We start from the raw sequence: 23409 nt of genomic DNA on the forward strand, positions 1-23409 counted from the left end.
GGGCAACCTCGACCAGTGCTTGCCGGAACTAGTGTCAGTTTGGCGCGCGGGGCTGCAGCGGTGTCAGGTCTACCACCTTCGTCCTGTCAGGTATGGCACAGCCTCTTCTTTCGCGACTTCTAGTGTTGTCTGTCTCGTATATTATTTAAAGTCTAGGAATTACACATTTCACTTAGACCACTACTCAAAATAACTTGCTTTTAAGATGTTCTGTGTAATAAAATAAGTACGTTTAAATAAATAATAAAGTGAATTATCTGTCTAAATGAGAACCGCCGTTTAAGAATACACCATAAATATTGGAAAATGTTTTCTAAATATTTTATTATATACATATATTATATACAATGTACATATTTACAATAAAAATAATAAATAATATTTTCAAACGTAAAATAAAAAAAATGTACTTCAAAGATCAATGCAATATTTAATTTGAATTGAATTTATATGTTTATGATCAATAAATTATTGATTTACAAAGAAATATATTTCCGTGGGTTCCAAAACTTTATTAAAATTCCTTGTGCTTGAAAATGTCACAGCATAATTGAAATTATTTCTGCACAATCTGCATTTTTATAATGCGTTATTATTATTATTACTGTGGGATTAATTTTTATCAGTTTCTAATTCATATATTTTTATGATACATAAAACTGTATTGTTCAATTTCATCAAGTATATGGTAATTTATTAATTGATAGCCTATTAATGTCGTCGTTTGATTAGTAAGGTCAACAGTTTTACGGACGTGCATATAACTGGTTTTAAAAAAAAGAGTGCCGGGTTTTTTGTTCTCTCAGACTGACTTTTGAATTATTGACATGTTCTACTTAAAAATTATGACTTTTGAAACCATAAAATGGACTATTATATACTGTAACAAAACATATATAAAACACCATAATTTTTTGTAAATCATACATTCTCTCCTTTACTGCACATCTTTATCGTAAAATAATAAATTCCAAGCAGATACCACAGTCAAGACACAATTTTGTTGTACCTTTTCGGATAGTATCTACTCCTAAACATTGTTCCAGGGACAGACTTACAACCCGCCTTGTATATATACGATTATATCAATGTGTGTTTACTACCAAAAGTATCCTTTAGTTTTTGGGCAGTTCTTTTACCCCCACGCATTAATTTTCTTACGAATACTGTTACATAGTTTTATTGATATATTACTTTAAATGTATTATTAATTTAATTTAACAGGTATTTATATTATACATGGATTATTTTAATATTGCACTAATGTACGGTTGGCTGGTTCTAACTTGAAATTACGAGTAAATTCGTCAGGTGAATTTAAAAACAGCAAATTGTTGTTAATGATTCGCTGTAGTGTTTTTGTGTACATTTTATTTGACGACATTTAATTTCATTCGTAACAACATGTTCTATGTTCATAGCTTGTTTTCGACAAACAGCTGAAGATATTTAATTTCCAAAAGAACAAACCATATCTAAATTTGTTTCGTCTAATATTTAGGAAATGTTATGCATTTCCATAAACATAGGCTACTTTCTTCTGTTTAAATTTCTTTACATTAATGTGTATTATAAAATGCTAAAATTTAATAACTTTACATGTAACTGAGTTGAGAATAAATGCTAAACAATTTTATATAATGCGTGATTGATTTTAGTAAATGACGCACGTTTTGCAAAACATGCGTAAGTCCATTTTTGTTAATAAATAGTAAGATTTTTTAACTAACGTCACAGTCTTCTGGTCCACAATTATCAGTTAAGACAATTATTCTCTCTAAAGAAGATATTGTGTAAGCAATGTTTCGACACCGCGTGGATTAGCATAATACTAAGAACTTAAATTTTGTTGTAGTTAAATTTTAAGAAGCTATCTTTTTGGATTAAGTCAACAAAAAAGTTATTTTTTTCCAGTTATTGGTTTCAAGTAGTGTAATACGTTCAAAATTTCAACTGTATAGCCGTAACAGTTATTATGATGTAAACATACAACTAGTTCACTATTTTGTAACATGACAATACACAGGCTACGCATTTATAGGACTTAAATGTTTTAACTACTTTCTGAAATTTCGTTCTGTGTTTTAGAATCACCCTCACTCTGTATATAAATACAGGATATTAATTCTTATTTTTTTAAATTTAGTAAACTGGACATGCATTACTCATAGTACTCATAGTACTCACAGTACTCATAGTATGATAAAATTGTAGTTAGCCTTTATTGAATAAACCTGGCAACGAATCAAAACCTCAATGGTAATATTTTATGCCTTTCACTCCCGTTTCCAGTCGTAGACTTAACTTCAAAAGCACAGTGTATACGAATCCAATATTATTACTGATCATCTGACAGCAAAATACGACTTTTCATTAACGCTTAGATTACTTAAATACATAACAAAAAACAGAAATTATATGGTATAAATGAGTATTTGTTTATTTTATGTACTTGGACAATTTATCTGCATAATGCGTTTTTATCGCATATTAACATTAATTTAAGCTTTAGCAATTGTCATGCGACAAATGTTAAAGTCATGCCTGTTCGCGTACCCTATTCTTATGAACAAGAGTGTTAGTTATAGTACAACATCTAGAGTAATGCACGCCAATATCTCGTGCACGCAATATACAGTAGTGTATCAGAGGCCAAGAAGCCATCACTCTTTGTTTTTATAGATACAATAATTTATTTCATTCACATTTAAGGGCCAATGTTTCAAAAAGAACGTGTTTCATTGGATAGTCTAATAACTTCTCACTGATTCTGTTTGTATAAAAATCCAAATTTCTCCACCCTTTATATACAGTTTTTGAAAACGTATACTGATAGCCTATTTGATTTTGATTAATCAAATTAAAAATAGTTAGATTACAAATAATGCCTTTATATAAATTACATAACAGATCATCTGTACAGTTTCAAATCCTTAAATATTTGTTGTACGTTTTAAAATCTATTAATTTAAGGAGAGGGATAAAAATTCAAAACACAAACGTTACTGTGGCAAAAAATATCTAAAACTTAAAACACCTATTTTCTGTGCTGCAAGATGTACTACTTATTTATGTTGACGTCATTAACAAATTATAACATTTTCAAAACTTAATATTTTCTTCCTCATTAGGACTATCGAATAACTAAACGTGTTCCATAGTCCAAATACTCGTAGTATTGTACAAGAGTAACTTACACGCCCGAATTTAGTAATTATCTACAAACTACTGTATTGATGCCAATGATCTCTGCAGGCCGGTATGGTAATATTGATAATAGACCCGGAAGATAACCCTGCAATTAATCTCACTTAGGGGGGTTTTCTGATGTAAAACTGCCGTTTCGGTTTATTTACCAATGATTGTCCAAGCAGTTAAATAGAATAAATTAATGTATACCATCTAACTTTTCCTGTTCATGTCGCCTCAAAACATAACTTCGAAATTCCTAGACAGGGTTGTCAAATTTCTGATTAGCACAAGACAGATAACAATGTGCTTGGCGATTTATACATATGATATCCTCACACATCAATAGTTTGTTCTTTCAAGGATAAAACTATCGTTCAACAGCAATCTTCAACTAATGCAGTCCCGGATATTTCCATGTTATTCTTTAAAACAAAACTCTCGACAACCACATTGGGTTACCAAGTTAACCTTTAAGAACTGGGGAGGAACTAAGGTTCAGAATGAGCATTTCTAACTCTAGGTAACAACATAGTTACCCAGTACTGGTTTATAATATCATTAGTGTGTTCTCAGTGTATGTTTTCCAGGCAGAGGTCAAATATAGCCAAAATCCCACGGGAAAATATAGTAATATATGAATATAGAAAATCATAAAGGTGGAATAACGGAGGGGTGTGAGAGTTTACCTTTACGTACGGGGGAAGTCCTGAAGGCCTAATGTGGTACTTAGAGGTTTGATAATGGCCAAGTACATCAATAGAAGTAGCTCCCTCTGTATATTTTGAAAAGTCAGTGACATTGTTCACATTTCAATTTTTTAGTAAGGTACACTTTTACAACAATTTTAGGTTGTAGCTTAAATATTCACAACATTTGAATAGGTAAATAACAATGTTTATATGTACCTATATTTAAACGTCTAAGATTAGGACTTTGGTTTCGGCGAAATCTGGACGGAAGGAAAGACACTGGTATTTAGAGGACGAAAACTAAGTGTCCTCGCAAAAGTTGCTATTCCAGTAACAACCATGTTTGTGGCGACGATCCAGTAACAGGGTACGAGTTGATAAAGCGTCACACTTCTATGGCGGTTATGGGTATGCTGCATACTTAGGTCTGATAAAAAGTGCTAAAATAATTTATTATTTCCACCCATCAAAACAACTCGTTATTTTAAAGGATACGCTTCGTCTAAATTATTGCAGGATTTTATTCAGTGTACATATAACTGAGGAAAGTGCTTTCGATCTTTAGACCCCTTCCCCCACGGATCCGCTATTGTTGAGTATGGGAGTATATGGACGTAACATTTTTTACTCCGTCTATGGAATGGTGTTTTGAGAATGGAATTTTCCAACTTTGTGCATGGAAGATTTACAAAGTGCGTGTCGTCAGTTGTTTATCTAATTTCTCAATCGCCTCGCGCTAAGGTTTGTTTGCTCTAAGCGAAGCGACTCTGTACAAACAAGCATTGACGGGTCTCTCATGTAAACACAAAGAGACTGCATTGCCTAGGACACTAGCTGCTTCACTAAGGGACTTAGAAGGTCCTCACTAATGGCCAAGCCTAGGCCTACTATGTGCAAGGCCATCCTCTTCCTTGGCAGCTTCCTGCACGAGACCTAGGTTTGCCCAATCTCCTGGCGTTCTCAGAATAATCAGCGTTCAAGCAGCTTTGTTTGGTTTTTCATCTGTTTTTAAATAAACAATTATTCAATATTATTTATTATCTATCACTGTAACCGAACAAAATCTCAAAATCCGTATCGTTACAAATGGTACATATCTATTTCTGCATAAGAACTAATTATAAATAAACAACTGTTTTTTTTTGAGACACATGAAATCAAAGACATTGGATTTTGCATCTACAACGGTGGTCAAATAATCGTGTCTGTCCCTCGATTCATGCGATATCTCGTAAATAGTTTGAACATTTAAAGTAAATCTTATACTAATAAAAACTGCCTGCAATGCACAACTTGATATATTATGTAACATATATTCAGGGATATTTTCCATTATGGGGAGTCCGTAAAACCCCTAAATGTGTATATATACTAATGTACGAAATAGTGTTAAATGAGCCCAAAACACAAATATGAAAAATTAAAATGCAAAACCACAATCATTTTTTTATATTGTCATTAAAAATGCAAGATACGTTTAGATTTGCACAACGGAAATGTCTACTAAGTATAATACTTAATTAAACTCGTGATTAGTAGAAAGAATGAGGGATTTGTTGCGAAAGATAGTACTTACTTATTTATTTTAATGAAGTATATACCTTACTTTTTTATTTATTTTCACACAGTGTGACTAATAATGTGTAAAATACCGAGTAACAACATCACACATAAACATACACTAGAGTTTATGTTACTATTGTCCTAGGCGACGTGTGCTCTTTCCATGATGCCTAGGATAGCAGCAACTGCCAGAACAGATTGATGGGTCGCCATAAAAAAATGGAACGACAGTAACTGATACATATGAGATTAACACATTTTACTTTAGTTACTGACTGGTTAATATTCACGTAAATATGCGCGATAACTAAGACTATAGGGTAGTACTTTGTCATACTAAAATATATTTTTCAGCAGAAGTATGACATTACAGAGAATTGTCATACAATGGGAACAAATTAAATTAAATTGGTCCCACAGGAGAAGGCTTCCTTCATACACAAATTGGTTTAGTGCTTGTTTTGTGTAATAAAACTGAAAGCGGAGTGTGCCGGTTTACTCTGGACGGATTAGCTTACTACACTTGATTAGGGTGTTTAGCAGCAAGCATATTATATCAGCAGGAATGTGTAGACGCGACGGGCCGAGTGTTTACGCCGAACGACAATCTGTCAAGTATTCTGCGGAGATAACAGTCGAGTCAGCTGTTTGCGATAAGGTTATTAATGCGTCATAAACCGTACAGGTTAAAATATTATCTGCCACGAGGCTTTGATGTGACATGCTGTCGTTCATTATGTCGCCACTTTAACATATCCAAATCCGCTATGAAACTTTTACAAAAATAATTCCTTGAATTTGAACACGTGTAAATTATAATGTGACTTACATGTAATTTTTATTCAATGCCTGAAGTTAAATATTGTTGTAACATCTTTATACTCGATTTGAAAATAAATTTAAGTCTTATTTGGCATCTGGCGGTGCAAAAATATTAAAAATTACTAATTTGCAAATTTGGGAGTGTTGGTCCTATGGTCCAACTAATTTCGAATACGATGTCCGTCAAAGCAAGTATGGCTTTGTTCTAGAAAATTTCGCACTAGGTAGGCCTGTTGGAGTTATGGTTCTGTGGTAAACGTGCATTTTAAATTATTTCCACGCAACGGCTATCTCTTACATACTCTATCCATACACGAAGGCCACTTTCTCGCCTATATACGAGTATAACATATACATGACTGATACATAATATTTTACAATGTATGTTAGAAAACAATACTGTGTTTTAAAATATAATCAATTCTAAGTTGTTATAGTCCCATCCAAGCAAGTTTTAAAACACATCCTTTTTTTTTCGTAATTCTTCTATAACATTTAAAATCCAAGGCTGCCCGAGTAGAATTTGATGTAGGGAGATTCTTATGTACTCGTTATGTTATTATAAGCATACACGGTACATATATCGGGATGTGGAAATAAGAAACGTGAAAATTCCCAAACTTTGTTGTGGTACAAGCTGAACATTCCGCATTGCTCATTTCCAAACTCACTAATTGGACAATTGTCCTATGTAAAGACTGTAGGCTACTTGGTCTTCAGAGTCTCAGTACTGGGAATAGGTGACGTCTGACCACCGCCCTTCCCAGTCTTGAAGAACTGGCGCTCCCAAGGGGCGAACAACTACATTAAACCTTAGTCACTCATGACATCCTTTTGCCCTTAGGTGATACAGGAGCAATCTCAAAATCTCTTTATATTATTCCCCACCGATTCTGGTTCGTCACCACAGACCATGAGTTCTGGGTTCGGAACATGATTTCGATTTACGCACGATATGTTAAAATGCCATTGGATAGAACACAATCAGACGTTCCTGGTACTCTCCAGGGCAGAAAGGAAATCTCCCATCTCAGGATCAGGATCAGGATGAACCAGAAGTTAGTGAAATCACTCTATCTGGCCTCAAGAGAGCGTATAGGCATTTCGTCTGTAGATTCAGCAAAATATTAGAAAATACATACGTTATACATAGAGAGAATATTCAATGGCATCCAGCACGGCGTGACAAGTTGACTAACTGCATTATGCTACTGCTGGTTATCAGCAATGCATGCCTTTTGAGCCGACCCTAGCTTGACCTTGGTAAATACAGGCGAGCGCATTTGACTGGAGGCAAAACACTGCACATTTACTTCAATTCACTAGACTTAAATTACTATTTATTGCTGAATATTAATCTTAATAATTTCGCACAATGTTTCTGTTAGTCAGCTCTCTCGCCCTATAATCCTTCTCATCACTATTGCGATACATCTCCAGTCTCCCCCCCGTAATATCTTTTCTTACGCTATCTTCAATGTAAACTCTCTACGGAGACAATAACAACCAATAATATGTATGTGATATTACTATAAACACTGATATAAAACTATATTTCTACCTACAACTGTAGGCAATCTACCACGATCATGTTGATCTTATACAACATACTTTAAAGACATTTAACACGATTTTAACAGAATTTTACTTTATCTTATATATGTTTAAATTAGCTTAACGTAATTATTATTGGTAAAGACATGCAATTTCTAATTTTATGAGTTATATAGAAAGATAAGTTATAAAAAATAGGAACTTTCCACATTGAACCAAAACGTGTATTTTCATTGTAAAACCCTAACAGATATTCATAAAATTATATTTATCTGCCTGTAAACATAGTATCTGCTGAAACACGCTTCTCTTGAAAACGGGAGATTGAGTGCTCAGATATGAAATCTTGTATGGATTTTGCCATAACACAATTCAATATAAACATTCATTAAGATACAATTGGCGTAGTACTAGAATCTCAATGGGTTGCTATTAGTAGTACATCAATTGAACCAGCTCAATTGAATTGAGTTATCTGCCGCCACAATTGGACAATCGCGAAAGATACGCCCTCAATTGGTGACGATCTGCCACTGGTGACAACAATACAGGATGAGATTATAGATGTCGAGTAGGACAGATAGGGAAGACCACGACAACCTTGAGGTAACACAACACTCGAGTTGAAGTGGCTCTCTAGTCCGACATCTCTTGGTATAAAACATATTTTCTGGCTTATCTGTCACAGTGTCACTGCTTCACTAGCCATTCGGTGAGTATTCTAGTGTTTCATAATTCTTGTCGAGAGTTGCTGATGCGATTTAATAGGTACACCAGTGCCTCTTCGAAGAGAAATATACAGTTACCAGTTGCTAATTTAGTAATTTTCTTTATGTGGTTAAATTTTTTTGAATCAATTTTTAGTTCAAGCTATATAAGCTTCTTTTAAAAGTTATTTTTGATATTTAGAATCTGACTTTAACTCATTTATTTGCATCGCCTAGCAGAAAAAGATTTCTAAAATAAAATTTAGATTATTCTTGTTTTTTAAGAGTAATTAAATTTGTAAAAAGTATAAATTATGTATTACTATATTACATATTAATGTATATATAATAAAAAATATATACTATGTTATGAAATAATGACGCTTATTGTGTATTATATGTATAAAATATTAACAAAATGGAATCCAAAATTATTGTGAACATCTTAATTAAAAAAGTAAGTACCGAGGTAACCTTATGAGCAAAGGCTAAATTATTATTTGGTCCTAAATTTTAAATCAAATTAAATTTTAAATCAATGTTAAATCAAAAATTAAGGACTATATATAAATTTTGAATTGTCATGTTTATTCATACTTATATTTAAGACGTATCCAACTATATTTAAAATGTACAATTATTAGTGGTTATTTTATTAGTGAAAAGTATTAACGCAATAGCAAATGATTCGATTGACAACTGAGAGATGGTCCTGACAAGGACTGAAATTCATCGTTATTGAAATAAATTCTAAAATGGTACGGGTATCCTCAAACGTAAATACATTTTATAATAGGCTACATAAATAGAGTGTATGATAATCTTTCTATAGTAATAAAATTATTTGTTGGTGTAAAAACGATTCACCATGAGTACTTTTCTAAGTATCGCTAGACTAAATTGACTTGAATTCACTGACAAATGAACACTGTTTCCAAGATCTTTAGTCTATCAACAATAGGAACAGATTGGTCTGGTCATTACTTCCATTGTCCTTTCAGTTGCGCTGCAAGATTCATCTGTTTATAAAAAGATGCCGGTATTCCATGTATTAAATTTTACATGTTTATCAAAAATAATTGATCGCTCTGGTTTATTTTTTGTAAGTATTTGGTATAACTATAATTGGCTCAATAATATCAAATTTTTTAAATCTTAATTTGGTGAAACCAAAAACAGGAATGTATGTCTTGTACTGTATTAGTCACACTAATAATTTCAAATCTCAAACGTATTTGGCAACCACACATGTAACATTTATCATTGTAAAGAACTCTTTGTGTCGTTGTTGAGCACCAAATTTGGTCTAAACGAGTACCTAATGTGCTTAATATAATGCATGGACATAGAGTAAAATATTATACCACACTTATGCATAATACGTCCAAACTATATACAGTAACTTATAACGTTACTCTATGGGCAGGTGTCTCTTCAGCTTGCGGGTATTGCCTATAATTATAGCTTTCTACAGCCCAATACATATCAAGAGAATGCTGTGTGCATTTGAAGATTATGTTATAGTAGTGCTACAGTAAAATGTAAAAAAATGCATGGGCGTATGTAAGAGAGAGAGAGTTCAGGGGGTTCAAGCCCCCTCCCGAACGTTTGAAAAACAAATATTAAAATTGTCGTCGGTGGTTTGTTTTGAACTATAACACATTTATGAGGTCTTAAATCTCCGTAATTTCTCGGGAGAAGATTTCAGGGCCCCTGTTTGTGGAGGATATTTTATACCTCCTGAATCACCCAGTGGGTGATCCTCCTCCGAAATCATTTTCTATATAACCACTGAAAGTATGTTTCTGAATAATATAATTCTGAATAGAAAGATCCTAGAGACTTGGTAAATAGGTTCATGTTGATCCAAGGAAGAACTCTATGGTGTTGGGGATAAAAGGTCAAAGAGCAGTGAATTTTCCTTTAAACCTTATGACTTGATAACTCTCAAGATGGGTTCTTCGAAACTTTGGTTTATTTTAAATACTTTAAGTCCTCTATGTTCCAGTGGATCTCTCACAACCTTTTCTACTAAAGCGTTGTAGCAAATCAATCGGAAGTTTCGGACATTTCTGCTCGGTGCAAAGTGCAGTATCTCGTTCTTGTTCTCCCATCAGCATGACGTAACTTTGACTCGGGCGATAATATTGAATCTGACCTGCTTACAAACAATGGCAATCAACTGTCGATGATAAATAGTCATGTCTGAGGACAGTCTAAAGTCAAAACTCCTACACCGTCATAGTAGCCTACTCTTACACCGATTATTTGTCTACTGTGTTGATAGTACTACTGTATTGGTGTTGCTCTCAGCGTTACGTAAGCCTACCGTCATTGACTTTAATAATTATAAGGGAAGATCAGAACTTACGCTCCTTGCTGTATTTGGACGATTCCTAATAGAGGAAACTTGAAGAATATATTTAGTCAATAGGACCTGCTTTTTGTAAAACGAAATCATTTATTTAGTCACGCTTTCTTTACCTCTTGGGTTATTATTACAAGTAAATATATTATCAACCCTCTTCAGTAAAGGATAAAAAATTAAAATTCTGTATTACAGGCTATTAGCCTACTATTTACTGTAATTTTAAAGTTTTATGCAATATACTATATAATGTATATACATAATATGATTATAATTAAAAACTATTCTTCTCACAATTAATGATAATATATATTATGACTGTGATCAAAGATCGATAGTTAATTCATTGATAATATATTCTAAATAAATAATTATTTATGTTATTATATTCAAACAAAGCTTGATTTGGCACGTATAAATTGAGAACAGTTTATAATCTTTTTCAAATGCATATATACATAATGTATAAGGACAATGCAACAAACAAATTCACGTAGGTGAAGTATGTTAGGTAAAATCATAAGATGTCAAAACATACTGTTGGCGATGGAGGATATATGATTAAAATGTAGACCGATTTTGTAATAATTGAGGAACAGTAAATATAAGTTTCAAAAATAGTACCAATATGCGACACACAATCTTTTTACGAGACGGACATAGTGTTTGCTAATCAGCACTTTTTGAAGGTCTAGGTTAGATGGTACTGTACTTCAATTGAACCCCATCGTTAAAACTTGACTGTCTTACTCAAAATAAAAATTCAGTTTTCCAGTATAAGTTTCTTTTTCATAAAAATGCTATTTATATTGTTAATGCCTTTCTTGAACTAAAATGGGTGTATTTTTAAAATAAAAAAGGGAAGTGGGTATTAGCAAAAACCACATAACATAACTACATCCAATTTGTTAAAAAATATCTGTATGTCAGAAACCCATCATTCCTGGCAAGTTTCTTTATGTCCTTGATCATAGAGTGGTCTACTGATAACCCTTCCTAAGGATCAGTCAAGTTTCAAGATAACACAAGCCACCTTAACTCATTATTATACTCATGACAACATCCGTCGTTAAACAATATACATTATGAAACAAATTGATTAGAAATAAACTTAGTGTCCAATTACAATATATTACAATCCTTTGTATTAGAGGAGCTATATCTTTCAAAACATGTGATGTGTAGAACTTTGAAAAGTAACATAAAAATATAAATTTAAAGCAGTACTTTCTCCTTCGTTGTACTGGGAAAAAAAGAACAAAACCGAACAATTCTACTAATGTTAGAGTTTATACCATTAATAAAGATAGTGATATCAGACCATAACATTATAATTAATTATCCTCCTTGGTTATGTATATAAATGTATTCGACCGGTAGATCCCAATTCTCCAGTTCCAGTCCAGTGCGGCAATGTCACGGCCTTGCAACAGTTAGGTTATGTCTTCCGCTTCCCTCAAGGCCCTTGGCCGTGATGTCAACCACTTTCCCCCTGTCATCGTCGATCAGAGTGGGTGTGTCAGCTCATTAGTGAGTGAAATGTACGCTAATAGTGGTACCGACTGCACCTCTGTCAACAAAAATATCACGCCTAAATGGAGTTCTGTTTCACCGCAGGTTATTTTTCACCTGCGGCTTCTTATCTATTTATAGGCTCTGTTTGTTGCTTTTACAGTAATCTTGTAGTAAGTATATACAGAAATGCCACGTTATAATTTGACGAGCCAGTGGCGTATATAGCAAGTTATTTCGGAGGGGGCTGACATCCTGGGTGATTTAGGAGGTATAAAATGCACTTCAAAACTGGGGCACGGGAATCTTCCTCCGGAAAATTGTTGAACTTTAGGACTTCATAAATGTGTGTTCTAACTTAAAACAAACTATTGGGTGCAATTTTAATGTTTATTTTCAAAATTTCGGGGGACTCGAGTGCCCCACTTTATGCAAGCATGAGTTATGTCATACGACTTATTAACAAATATATCTCGATTGTACATTATAATCTATTAACATTTTTAAAATTACATTCTAGATTTTGTGGGTATAGTGTGAAAAATAATAGTCGGGGAGTTGAGTGCCAATTTGCAATCTATAAGAGGAAAAATGAAATCGATAGAGGAATTTCTCCGAAAAAAATCGATTGTCAGCCATACTAGTAGTGGAACTCGAAATGCCAGGGCATCAAAGGGTTAAAAATATTTCAAAGTACACTAATCAACGGTCAGACCCCTGTATAACTGTTATATTACACAACGAGACAGACCAAGTATTGTTGAACATTGCGAGGTTTGGTGTCTTTATCTCGTTACATTAATCACATTAATAAAAAAACTGCCGTGAATTGTTAGGTTAAAAATCTAAATTTAAATGAATGTTGTGCTTTCTGGTTATAGGCCCTACTGTATTTATATTGCTTACTTCAACCCACATTAAGACCTTGATACTTCAGGCATAGCGTAACGTTATTATGTCAGGGCCAGCACAATTTACCCCGACCCCGGATACTTGAAATCGGTTGACCGCCCTGCACGTCTCGCCATCAGGCCGTAATAAAAGAGTAATCACATGTAATAAATGTAATTATTCAGGTAAAAATTTATTGATTGATTTTTTTAACATGTGTCAATAAGAAAACATTAAAAATACAATGAATGTAATCTTGAATATATCCTTTGGTCAAGCATTAAATTTCAAATGTTAATACACCTAAGAAACCACATCTATGAGCTTTCTGAGGAATATCACGACTTAAAGGGTTTCTTTAAAACTAGGGGTGGAAATATGCCGGACAGTTCGGGTTATATTACTGCTACGTAATAGCTTTATAATCAACGGTAATATAAAGGGACATAGAAAGAATGGTGTTTTCCTCCTATAGAACGATTATCCCATATTAGCATACAGCTGTTGACCACTCGTTCGTAAATCTTATAAATTTTAATAGACTAATTTTTAACAAAATTTAACTTTTATACCGGTTATAAATAGGAAAAATAGATATTTACAATATATAGTGACTTATATTTTGTTTATTGTAATATTTAAATTAAGATTGTTTAAATATTAATTCATACAGATCGAAAACAAAGTGAAACATAATAAATAAATGGTAAAAAAGCCTTTCCATTTAATTTGATTTATTTTCACTAATAGTTGAAGTTTTGGTTCATATAGAAAATACACATACTACACCTTTTGAACAATGCATAGTATTAAAAAAAAAAAAAACAAATAAGTTTAGCCTACTTTGTTACTAGAAATATTAAATTAAAGATTTGGCTCCGTCTTCATAACTCAAACATACACGATTACTAACGGATGGCTGTAATTAATAGGCCCTTGGCAGCTGGTACAGCACTTCAGCATTATTTATTGACGTTTGAATTTTCCCTCCTAACAGGCCAGCTGTATGGAACTTCTATAGAGCCAGCTGTACTAGTGGCAATCTTGATTCTTGATTCAGCCCATGAGAACAATGTTACCCTTCAAACACGTAATTTTAATCGTATAATTGTGGACGATGTATTATTTTTAAGATATTATGAATACTCACCGAAACGATTTTTAGTTCTTTGAATAATTAATTAGTTATATAAAACCCCAAACTTTCCTGAACCTTTTCTCAGGTAAGATTATGGTTAAGCTGGCAAAAGTAGTGGTCTCTGTTGCTGAAGATCTACCTTCGGACCTCAAACTCTTAGCAGCTGGTACTTCTGCGTCCTTCGTTGACTTCTAAATTTTACTTTTTGACACAGCCTTTTTGTTCTCAGGTGAGAAGATGGTTAAGCCGTCAGTAGCAGTGGTGTCTGTCGCAGACGACCTGCCGTTGGGCCTCAAGCTCTTGGCAGCTGGTACTTCAGCATCCTTTGCTGACTTCTGTACCTTCCCTCTTGATACGGCTAAAGTTAGGCTGCAGGTATTTATTCACTCCAATTACTTTTTGGTAGTTTTTAATGTTTCGTATACTTCTAAATCAAGTCCTCGTTTGTTTTAGAATGATATTAAAAATTATTCAATAGCTTCTTTTCATTCTTTAACGAATAATATACGAGTATATGAAATACGTGTATTATTTTACTTTATTCTTGCATTATATTTTCATTTAATGGTTTTTTACTTTTTTTTCAGGCAAATTGTACTAAAACTTAGTAGTAGTATAAGTAAAAAAGTAGCAAGGCTATGTTAAAAATGTTTGTTTTAATTCCCAGTAAGGCAGTAATTTTGTTGAATATTTTTGAAAAATATTTTAAATAATTAAATTTACAAGCTTGTTGTTTTGATTAGCAATGTGCATATGATCAAACCAAAGAAACAAACTTAGGATGTCTTACTGATATAGTAACTAGGATACATACATAATTTGTTACTGTTGCGTTGCGTTCCGTAAATGGTAGTTCCTGGGACTAGCCATAGGATCGCACTGTGAACTGTGTGTGTTTCAGTGAGATTTCTGAGTTTGATTTTATTCTGTGATTTGTTTTGCGATTTGATTTACTGGTTCCATTTAAGTCAATAAAAACTGTACAAAAACAATATTGCATCTTTAATTTTGTTTTATTACATATAAATATATTTTTACCACTAAATATATAAGTATGTTACAATAATATTGATTAAGTAAGAATATTGAACACTTATGTAATAACAGTTGACCTTCTCACTCTTATCTAAAATGAAATGCATTATCTTAGTCAAGTGTGTTATTTACATTGGTTCATCAAATGCCTGACAAAATATATTAAATGCATTCTAACCACGATGTTTAACTCATAATGTTAAAAAAGCATACTTGACCTCGTCTTAGGTTTAGGGTGCAATGTTATATTTTTGTGTTAACTAAGCTAGGCTAATTTTAAACTAAAGAAAATTTGTTTGTACAATTTTTCCAATGGCCAAACCCAGAAAGGTAATAAAAGACTTAGAGTGAAAGATTAGTTACTAGTAGAATTTTAGTTGTTTCTATACACAGTTCTGTAGGTTACCCTTCACATCAATAAGTATAAGGATGTACTTTTTGCACATTCTATTGAAGTAAAAAAATCAATATTATCAAACATCACAAGTGTGGTAGAATGTGTTTAGTTTTTATAGACGTTTCCTATTACTCATACAATGTCTCTAGCTTCAAAACGGGATTTTTTCAGATACAAGGGGAAGCGAAGACGTTGACGGCAATGGGAAACACAGAGGTGATGGCCGCGGCAGCTCAAAGTCAGTACCGAGGAGTGGTCGGCACGATCATGACCATAGCCCGCAATGAGGGCCCACTGTAAGTTTACACGTAATGAACATATTGACTGCATTTCGGATTTGAAGTTACAGAGAGCTTTAGGACATATCACAAATAACAAATACTTATATTCTCTTCAATTTGTTATGCTAAACGTAATCTTAACTTCGTTAAATACTGTATAACTCACCTAATTTATCATCTCCATAAATTTGGCTGTCTTGATTTATACAATCACCTATTATATGGGGAAGGTTGAATTCTTTTCTTGAAATGTTTGTAGTATTGTAAACATCTCTTTTGTCCCTTCACGCCCAAATATTGATTTACCAATAGGCCGTCTAAGCCGGACTCTAAGATGCAGCGAGCTCGATAGAATGAAATTTGAAATAAAATTCTCTATGAACGTGAATTGATCAAAATTTAAATTATAAGTTACGCGTATTGAAAATGTGTTGTCAGAGTGTATGCTATATCTAAGCAGATATTTAACTGATTTAGATTAATAAAGTTGTTAATTCAACGTTGTTTTCAATTGTAGGCGTAGACTACAGCTGATTAGCCTTGCAGTGCGTACTTGGGCTATTGTTGGTAGAGACACATGCTACTCTCCGTCATTACGTTACTTGCGCAAACGTCGATCACAGTATTAAATTGTTACTATTAATCTATTGTTCACTATTGGCTCTCAGAGCATTGTACATTTAACTATGTACACAGTTATTATTGCTCAATGACACGACTGTTGCATTTGCAACAAAAAAGCAATAAAGAAGCCTCTATAAGTTTTTAAATCACAGAATTGTAGTTTTATTTAAATAAAATGTTACTAAAATTAATTTAATGTGTTATTTTCTTATATATACCTCACAATTTTATTACATTTAATAGCCACAATATGTGATGCGATCTAAACAAGTGTTTATTTCTTAAAGCAAGCTGTTGATGTCTAAAAGATTAACAATTTAAAATTATTTACATTTTACTAACTATTAGATAAGCTATTTGTATTCTAACTCAATTTAAACTATTAACTAATCGGTACTACGAAGAAACGAAATAAATGCATAATACAAATACACATTTTTGAAGTGAAAACTTCTTTAGGCGCGTTGAGCGTTTTGGTAGAGGGTAAAATCCTCGGTTCGCGTCACCGACATGCTAATGATACTAACCTGCATGAAAAAGTCAGTCTCGCTGTGTTTTTTAACCGTAGACTTGGCCGCGGACTACTAACCTGCATGAAAAAGTCAGTCTCGCTGTGTTAAAACTGTCCCGGCGGAGTATGAAAACAGACTGCGAAAATCAGTGACCTTTACGGCTTCCTCTCGCGATTTAAAAGTGAAGCCAATGTCGTACAATTCTGTAAGATGCGTCAAATTAAAGCTCTTAATATTGGCAATCTATTGGTTACATTTTTAAATATTAAAAAAAATTTCGAAATAATTTTGATTATTGTTTACATTTTACATAGCGTTTACAATGACAAGAAAAAAGTAGTAAGCGAGGATTTTTTTAATTTTTTGGTCAGACAAAATTTGTCAGCGAGAAAGTTGTGTGAAAATAGATGAATATTTTTTTTGTAATTTATCATTTTTTTATTGGATGTTTAGTTTAGCCTGTAGTAGCGTATGAAGTGATGAGTGAACGTCTCTGCCGGAACTGTAGTTGGCGCATTGGCTCACTGATACCGTATTAACTCAATAAATTAGTTTATTGTGCAATAAAAATACCTTTACGAAAGAACCCAGTTAATTTAACTAATTTATTACTTTTAAAAATATTGTGGGTTTAATTGTTATTGCAATTATATACTTTATCCGTAAGTAAAGTTAAATTGACCACGTGGGAAGTTCAAAAGTGAGTATGAAACATATTAATATTTTTATACAGATAAATGAATAATGAAAACAACGAATATATTTTTAAACATTTTTAATATTTGTACGAATATTTGTATTTAAAATTTAGCATTATTCATTTTAATTATGTTTTTAATATGTAACCTCTTCATCATGAAATGAGTATTATTACGGTATAAGATTTATCTTACTAGCGTGGTAAAATAGATTTTTAGTTATTTGATAATATTTTTTCGTGGATTTTAAAATTGGAAAATTAAAAACGCGTCACATTTACAATTACAGATGTACTGCTACTATAACGTATTGTTAATTACTCTCAACTTAATAGTTCCGTTTTCACTTCTATCGGCAGTCCCACGACTGCTACTGTGTTTTTTTTATTTATACTTACGAGTATATCTTTAACCCTATCTATGTCCAATTCTAACACTCTTGAATGTCAGGCAAATTTTGTAACGTTTGCATAGTAGTAGGTTATTTTTTTAAAGATAAGCTGAGAAACGAGTGGTAGCAAGACGCTGCATTGCATTCGTGTGGCATTTCTTCATCTCCAATAAACGTATCCTGTATTGTCGTAATAATTATATAATAATCATCCGGATGTTTTCCGGATAGGAAGGACACGTGTTTCATGCACAGAGGAGAACATCATTCAAAATTTAATATTGATTAAAACAAGTAAAGAGCAACAGGAGTTTTACTATGTCCTTAACAATCTTGTATTATCTTTTCAAATCATCAATAATAGACTTTAAACAAAGATGTGTGTTGCAGGTTTTGTACCTTTTATAGAAAATTATCTTTTTAGAGAGGGTTCAAAATTGATAAGACGTGCAAAAACCTGATCAAAGGTGCTATGAGCATATAATTTTCTTTTCCACATCAAAAAGTACGTCTCAGCTTCAGAAAAAATGACTAAATATTATTCTTTGCTTGTTTCTTTGTAACCCAGTTTACTGTCATGGAAAATCGAAGTTTTGTGTATTTTAGTAGATTTAAATTTATACTGGGGTTGTCAGCAGTAACAGTGCCTGACTCTGCTAAATCTATGTTTGTGGTCAAAGGCGAGTAGGAAGGTGATAATGACGTAATAAAATATATGAATATATATATATATATATATATATATATATATATATATATATATATATACATATATATGACCCAAATTTAAAAATGACCCAATATTCAAGCATACTCTCTGTTACATGACATTTAAAAATTCCAACACTGTCAGCTTCAAATTTCATCATCAGTGCCTAAATATATCAAAATCCATATAAGACATTACGCAACATCAGTAATACAGTAATATGAACATTGTCTCTATGTTTACAGGAGTCTGTTCAACGGACTGTCTGCTGGACTCCAAAGACAGATGTGCTTCGCATCTGTGAGACTTGGGATGTACGATACAGTACGTGACTTCTACACAGAACTTTTCTATGGTGAGTATTTATGGTTCAATGCTATACATACTTTTAAACATTGATCCTCTAAAGCTTCTCTTGTATTTTGTTAATATTATCTTGCTACTCCTTTGTCTTATTGGAATTTGTCTTTCATAATTGTCATTTTCAATCCCGGTGTAAGCAAAGAAATTTTCTGACTGTTACCACCAACTTCAGACATCAATGTTGATACAAACATTGTGCCTTGCTTCTCACAATCCTAATCTTTAATACAATCTTCTTTTATCCTCATTCTAAAAATAACCTAATGGTAAATTTCTTCTCTTCTAACCCATCTTGTTTATGGTGTGCATTCATTTCCTCTGCTTCTATCGCCATTATCATTTAATTCTCCCTCAAAGTCTATTATTATTATTCCAATTTGAATCTGTAAAATAATTGCTGATATCATAACATTTATATGGAATTTTCTCTTGTAAAAATAAAACTGCATTGCATAAAAACATCACTACTAATTTCTTGTCAGTTAACATTCTGTATTCTCCTAATTATACCAGGCTGGTTAAAAAAAAGTTTCAGTGAAATATAAGTAAATGGTGGAACAAATTTTCCATTTAATTTTATGTATTTTCACTAATTGCTGAATAACTCAAAGTTTCTAGGACTTATTTAAAAAAATAAGGATTCAGTTCTGATACTTAAGTATTTTACATTTTCAGTATGCTCTATACATATATTTTGCGCAATTGCATCTGCAATCAAACTTTCAATGCGTTGTATTTGTAGATGTTTAATTATTTTCATGTTATCACATAGCAATTAATTTGTTAAGAGTTTTGTGCTATGATATCAAGTTCCTTTGTAACTGAATAAATCAACTGACTCATGACTATTGTTTCTGCAGGCAAGACCACAGATGTTGGACTCAACATTCCTCTCCGTATACTGGCGGGTGGCACCACAGGTTGTATGGCTGTTGTCATTGCTCAGCCCACGGATGTGGTCAAGGTGCGGTTTCAAGCTCAGCTGCGCGGCGCAGGAGAGCTACGCTATTCCTCCACAATGCAGGCTTATCGCACCATCGCTGTGCAGGAGGGGGCTAGAGGACTCTGGAAAGGTGAGTTATGTTGTATTCTGCACTCTTGTGGAAATTACACCAGGAGGGGATACGAATTATAAACTTTGGCTGCATCATACAATTAAAGATAATTATGAAAAATAAATTTTTAAATTGTTGGAACAGCTAGAGTTGAACAAGTTTGATTTCTCCTTTGATTGACTCATTTAACAGTCCTTAACGCAAAACAAACTTCTCTTATCAGAATTACTCATTCTCATTAGCCTTGAACCTACTTATCAGCTCAAATATTTTACAGACTTCTTGTTTCTATTGTGCCCTAGACAACCTTGTATTAATTAGAAGTCAGCTGTAATTTTGTTGTGCTATACATGATTAAAATATTTCTCTACTTTAACTATCTTCTCGTAAGTTATTTTTCTCCATAAGAAAAATACATTAGTAAAATAACCAAAGTCTTGTATATTTAAATTATTTATTGACATTTTTTTAAATGGGTTATGAATTGTGAAAGTTTCTTAGGAATAACAATTTATGTAAATAACATAATCTGTATTGACGATAATCTTAAAGAATCTTTAACCTTACGTTGTGACAATCTTTCTTAACAATAAAAACATTATGTAAAAACTAGAGAAGGTATTTGTCAAACCTAAATTTGTAGGTTTGACAGCAAACAAACAGGATGATAAGTTCTGACCTTTGAACGGGTTTATATGAAAAACATTTCTGTGCAGGTGCCTTTGCAAACTGCGGAAGAAATGCCATCGTTAACATCTCTGAGATCGTCTGCTATGATATTATCAAAGAGTCAATCCTAAAGAGTGGTTTCATGGGAGACACTGTACCTTGTCACTTCGTCTCAGCCGTAGCAGCAGGTATAGTTTGATTGAAAATGCTTAGTTATTTGTAATTGGTTATAGTTTTTACTTTGTAAATTCTAATGATTTTTTTGTTTGGAGACTGATTATTTGGGATTACTTCAGGTTTCTGTACAACTTTCTTTGCCTCTCCTGTTGACGTTGTAAAGACCCGTTTTATGAACTCAAAGCCTGGTACCTACAAGTCAGCACTAAACTGTGCAGTCAAGATGTTTGCTCAGGAAGGCTTCTCTGCATTCTACAAGGGGTAAGGATATTATGCGTTGTTTACTCATGAATTTTGTTGTTGAAATCAATAGCCTTTCCAAAATATACATTTTAAGAACACTTCTCATCTTTTTCTCAGGTTAAAGAAAGGCTCTAGAGTATAAAGATGATAAATTAAAAGGAAATGTGAAAGAGTTATCTACATGAAGCACTGGATAAAGTTAAAAAGAAAAATATACACAATAAAGAGCAATATTTTGCCAATATTAATGACTTAATGTCTTTCTCAGAGTTAGAAGAAAGCCATTAATTGTTTATTGTCTTCATGACTATCCAGTGCTTCATTTTTCAGTGGGGGAATGTTACAGATTTCATTGTAATCTGTCAAGAAAATGATAGGAGAGTTGTGATTATATGACATCTTTTTGCGCTCAGCTCATTTAAAGTAAGGCCTTATTATTTTTCTCAAATGTTGCATGTTTGGCCTTAGAATAATTTTGTAAAATTGATTGTTTGAGAGTTCTTCTGGTGTTACTAGCTAGTAGGAGGATAACTAAGCCGTAGATGTGAATAGACTCTCACTACCATATCATTTTTTAAAAATTTATTTTATCTAAAAAATTTTAAATTAATTTGACTTAATAATAATTTACCACAGTAGCTAAATGTAAACTCAATTATATTACCTGAGCGGCTGACAAAATTCATAATATTTATTTTTATATTTTACTTTTAAATATTTTTTCCTATCAGCAGTTTAAAACAGAATGATACATTTGAATAACATGTTTTAACTAACAATTGTAATAAAGTGCCTAACTTGATTGAGTGAAACTTTACACAATAAAATTCATATAGCTTAGGAAATTTTCAATTGTTGCACATACTTTAAACAATGGAACAAAGTTATTTATAAATCTGTCTTTAATGTTCCAGCTTTATGCCATCTTTTGCCCGATTGGTCAGCTGGAACATAGTCATGTGGCTTACATACGAGCAGGTGAAGAAGTTCATGGCAGAGAAGAGGAAAGCCTACTACAGTCTGACGTAACGATTTTTTTCTGGAGTCTTAAGATACTCTGTTGTACATAAGTCAATATGATTTGTTAATACCATTATATGACAGTATTTTTCCATATTGCTGGCAAAAGTAGTTTCACAAAATCATCTCATCATAATTATATTCAACTTTATGAAATTAATCCTAAAAGTTTTAAACTTTTAACTAATCAGCTGTCAAAGACAATTTAAAATCATGACAATATTCTCTATGCATGACAAATTCCATACCAATACTTCAAAATGCTATCTTATAGTTATGTTTGAGTACAAAACGATAAGAGATAATACTGGTATCAACATTGTAAAACCGTGTACGTCCACAGCATAACTGAATCAGACTCAGTATAGGTACTTGCTGTTAAGCTCAATACTTTAGAATTATAGTACATGCTTTCATGTATAGACATAGTTTAAGACAGTCAACATTAGATAACTAAATAACTATTTAATATTTATCAATAAGTTGTAAATATTTGTAATTTATAATGTGATATTGTTTTGTGATATAGTCCTAAGTGTTGACTAAAGTGTATTTTATGTCTAGAATTATGTAAAAATGTACATATGGTTTACTTTATTATAAACAATTTATTAAAATGGTGTTAATACTTTTATTACCCTATAAGTTTGATGAGAAGGCAACTGAGTACTTATTTTAAACATTTAAGGTGACTTTAAGTTAACAAAACTTAGTTTTGTGACAGTGAAAATACCTTAAGTGTTAAAAGCAGAATCACTATCTTAAAAGTAATTCAAATAATTTATCTATATATGTTACT

General features: G+C 32.5%; 1 protein-coding gene and 1 long non-coding RNA gene across 3 annotated transcripts in view; one reads left to right on the forward strand and one right to left on the reverse strand.

Annotated features, from left to right (window-relative positions):
• On the forward strand, positions 1-23227 carry LOC124354794 (mitochondrial uncoupling protein 2-like). 2 transcript variants are annotated; one of them, XM_046805510.1, is made up of 8 exons: positions 1-90; positions 14666-14811; positions 16040-16164; positions 19329-19438; positions 20307-20519; positions 21218-21358; positions 21467-21608; positions 22505-23227. In XM_046805510.1, the coding sequence occupies exons 2-8, from the start codon at positions 14674-14676 to the stop codon at positions 22617-22619; spliced, it is 984 nt and encodes a 327-aa protein (XP_046661466.1). In that variant the 5' UTR covers positions 1-90; positions 14666-14673; the 3' UTR covers positions 22620-23227. The 2 variants fall into 2 exon arrangements, with proteins under 2 accessions (XP_046661466.1, XP_046661465.1); XM_046805509.1 differs by lacking the exon at positions 1-90 and adding an exon at positions 8399-8532.
• Positions 19815-23409, reverse strand: part of LOC124354797 — a 9803-nt gene continuing 6208 nt past the window's right edge. The window contains exon 3 of the long non-coding RNA XR_006921712.1: positions 19815-19829. This is a non-coding gene — a long non-coding RNA (uncharacterized LOC124354797). The remainder of the gene's footprint in view (positions 19830-23409) is intronic.

This window comes from Homalodisca vitripennis, chromosome 2 (genome assembly GCF_021130785.1).
Source record: "Homalodisca vitripennis isolate AUS2020 chromosome 2, UT_GWSS_2.1, whole genome shotgun sequence".
NCBI classification, from domain to species: domain Eukaryota; kingdom Metazoa; phylum Arthropoda; class Insecta; order Hemiptera; family Cicadellidae; genus Homalodisca; species Homalodisca vitripennis.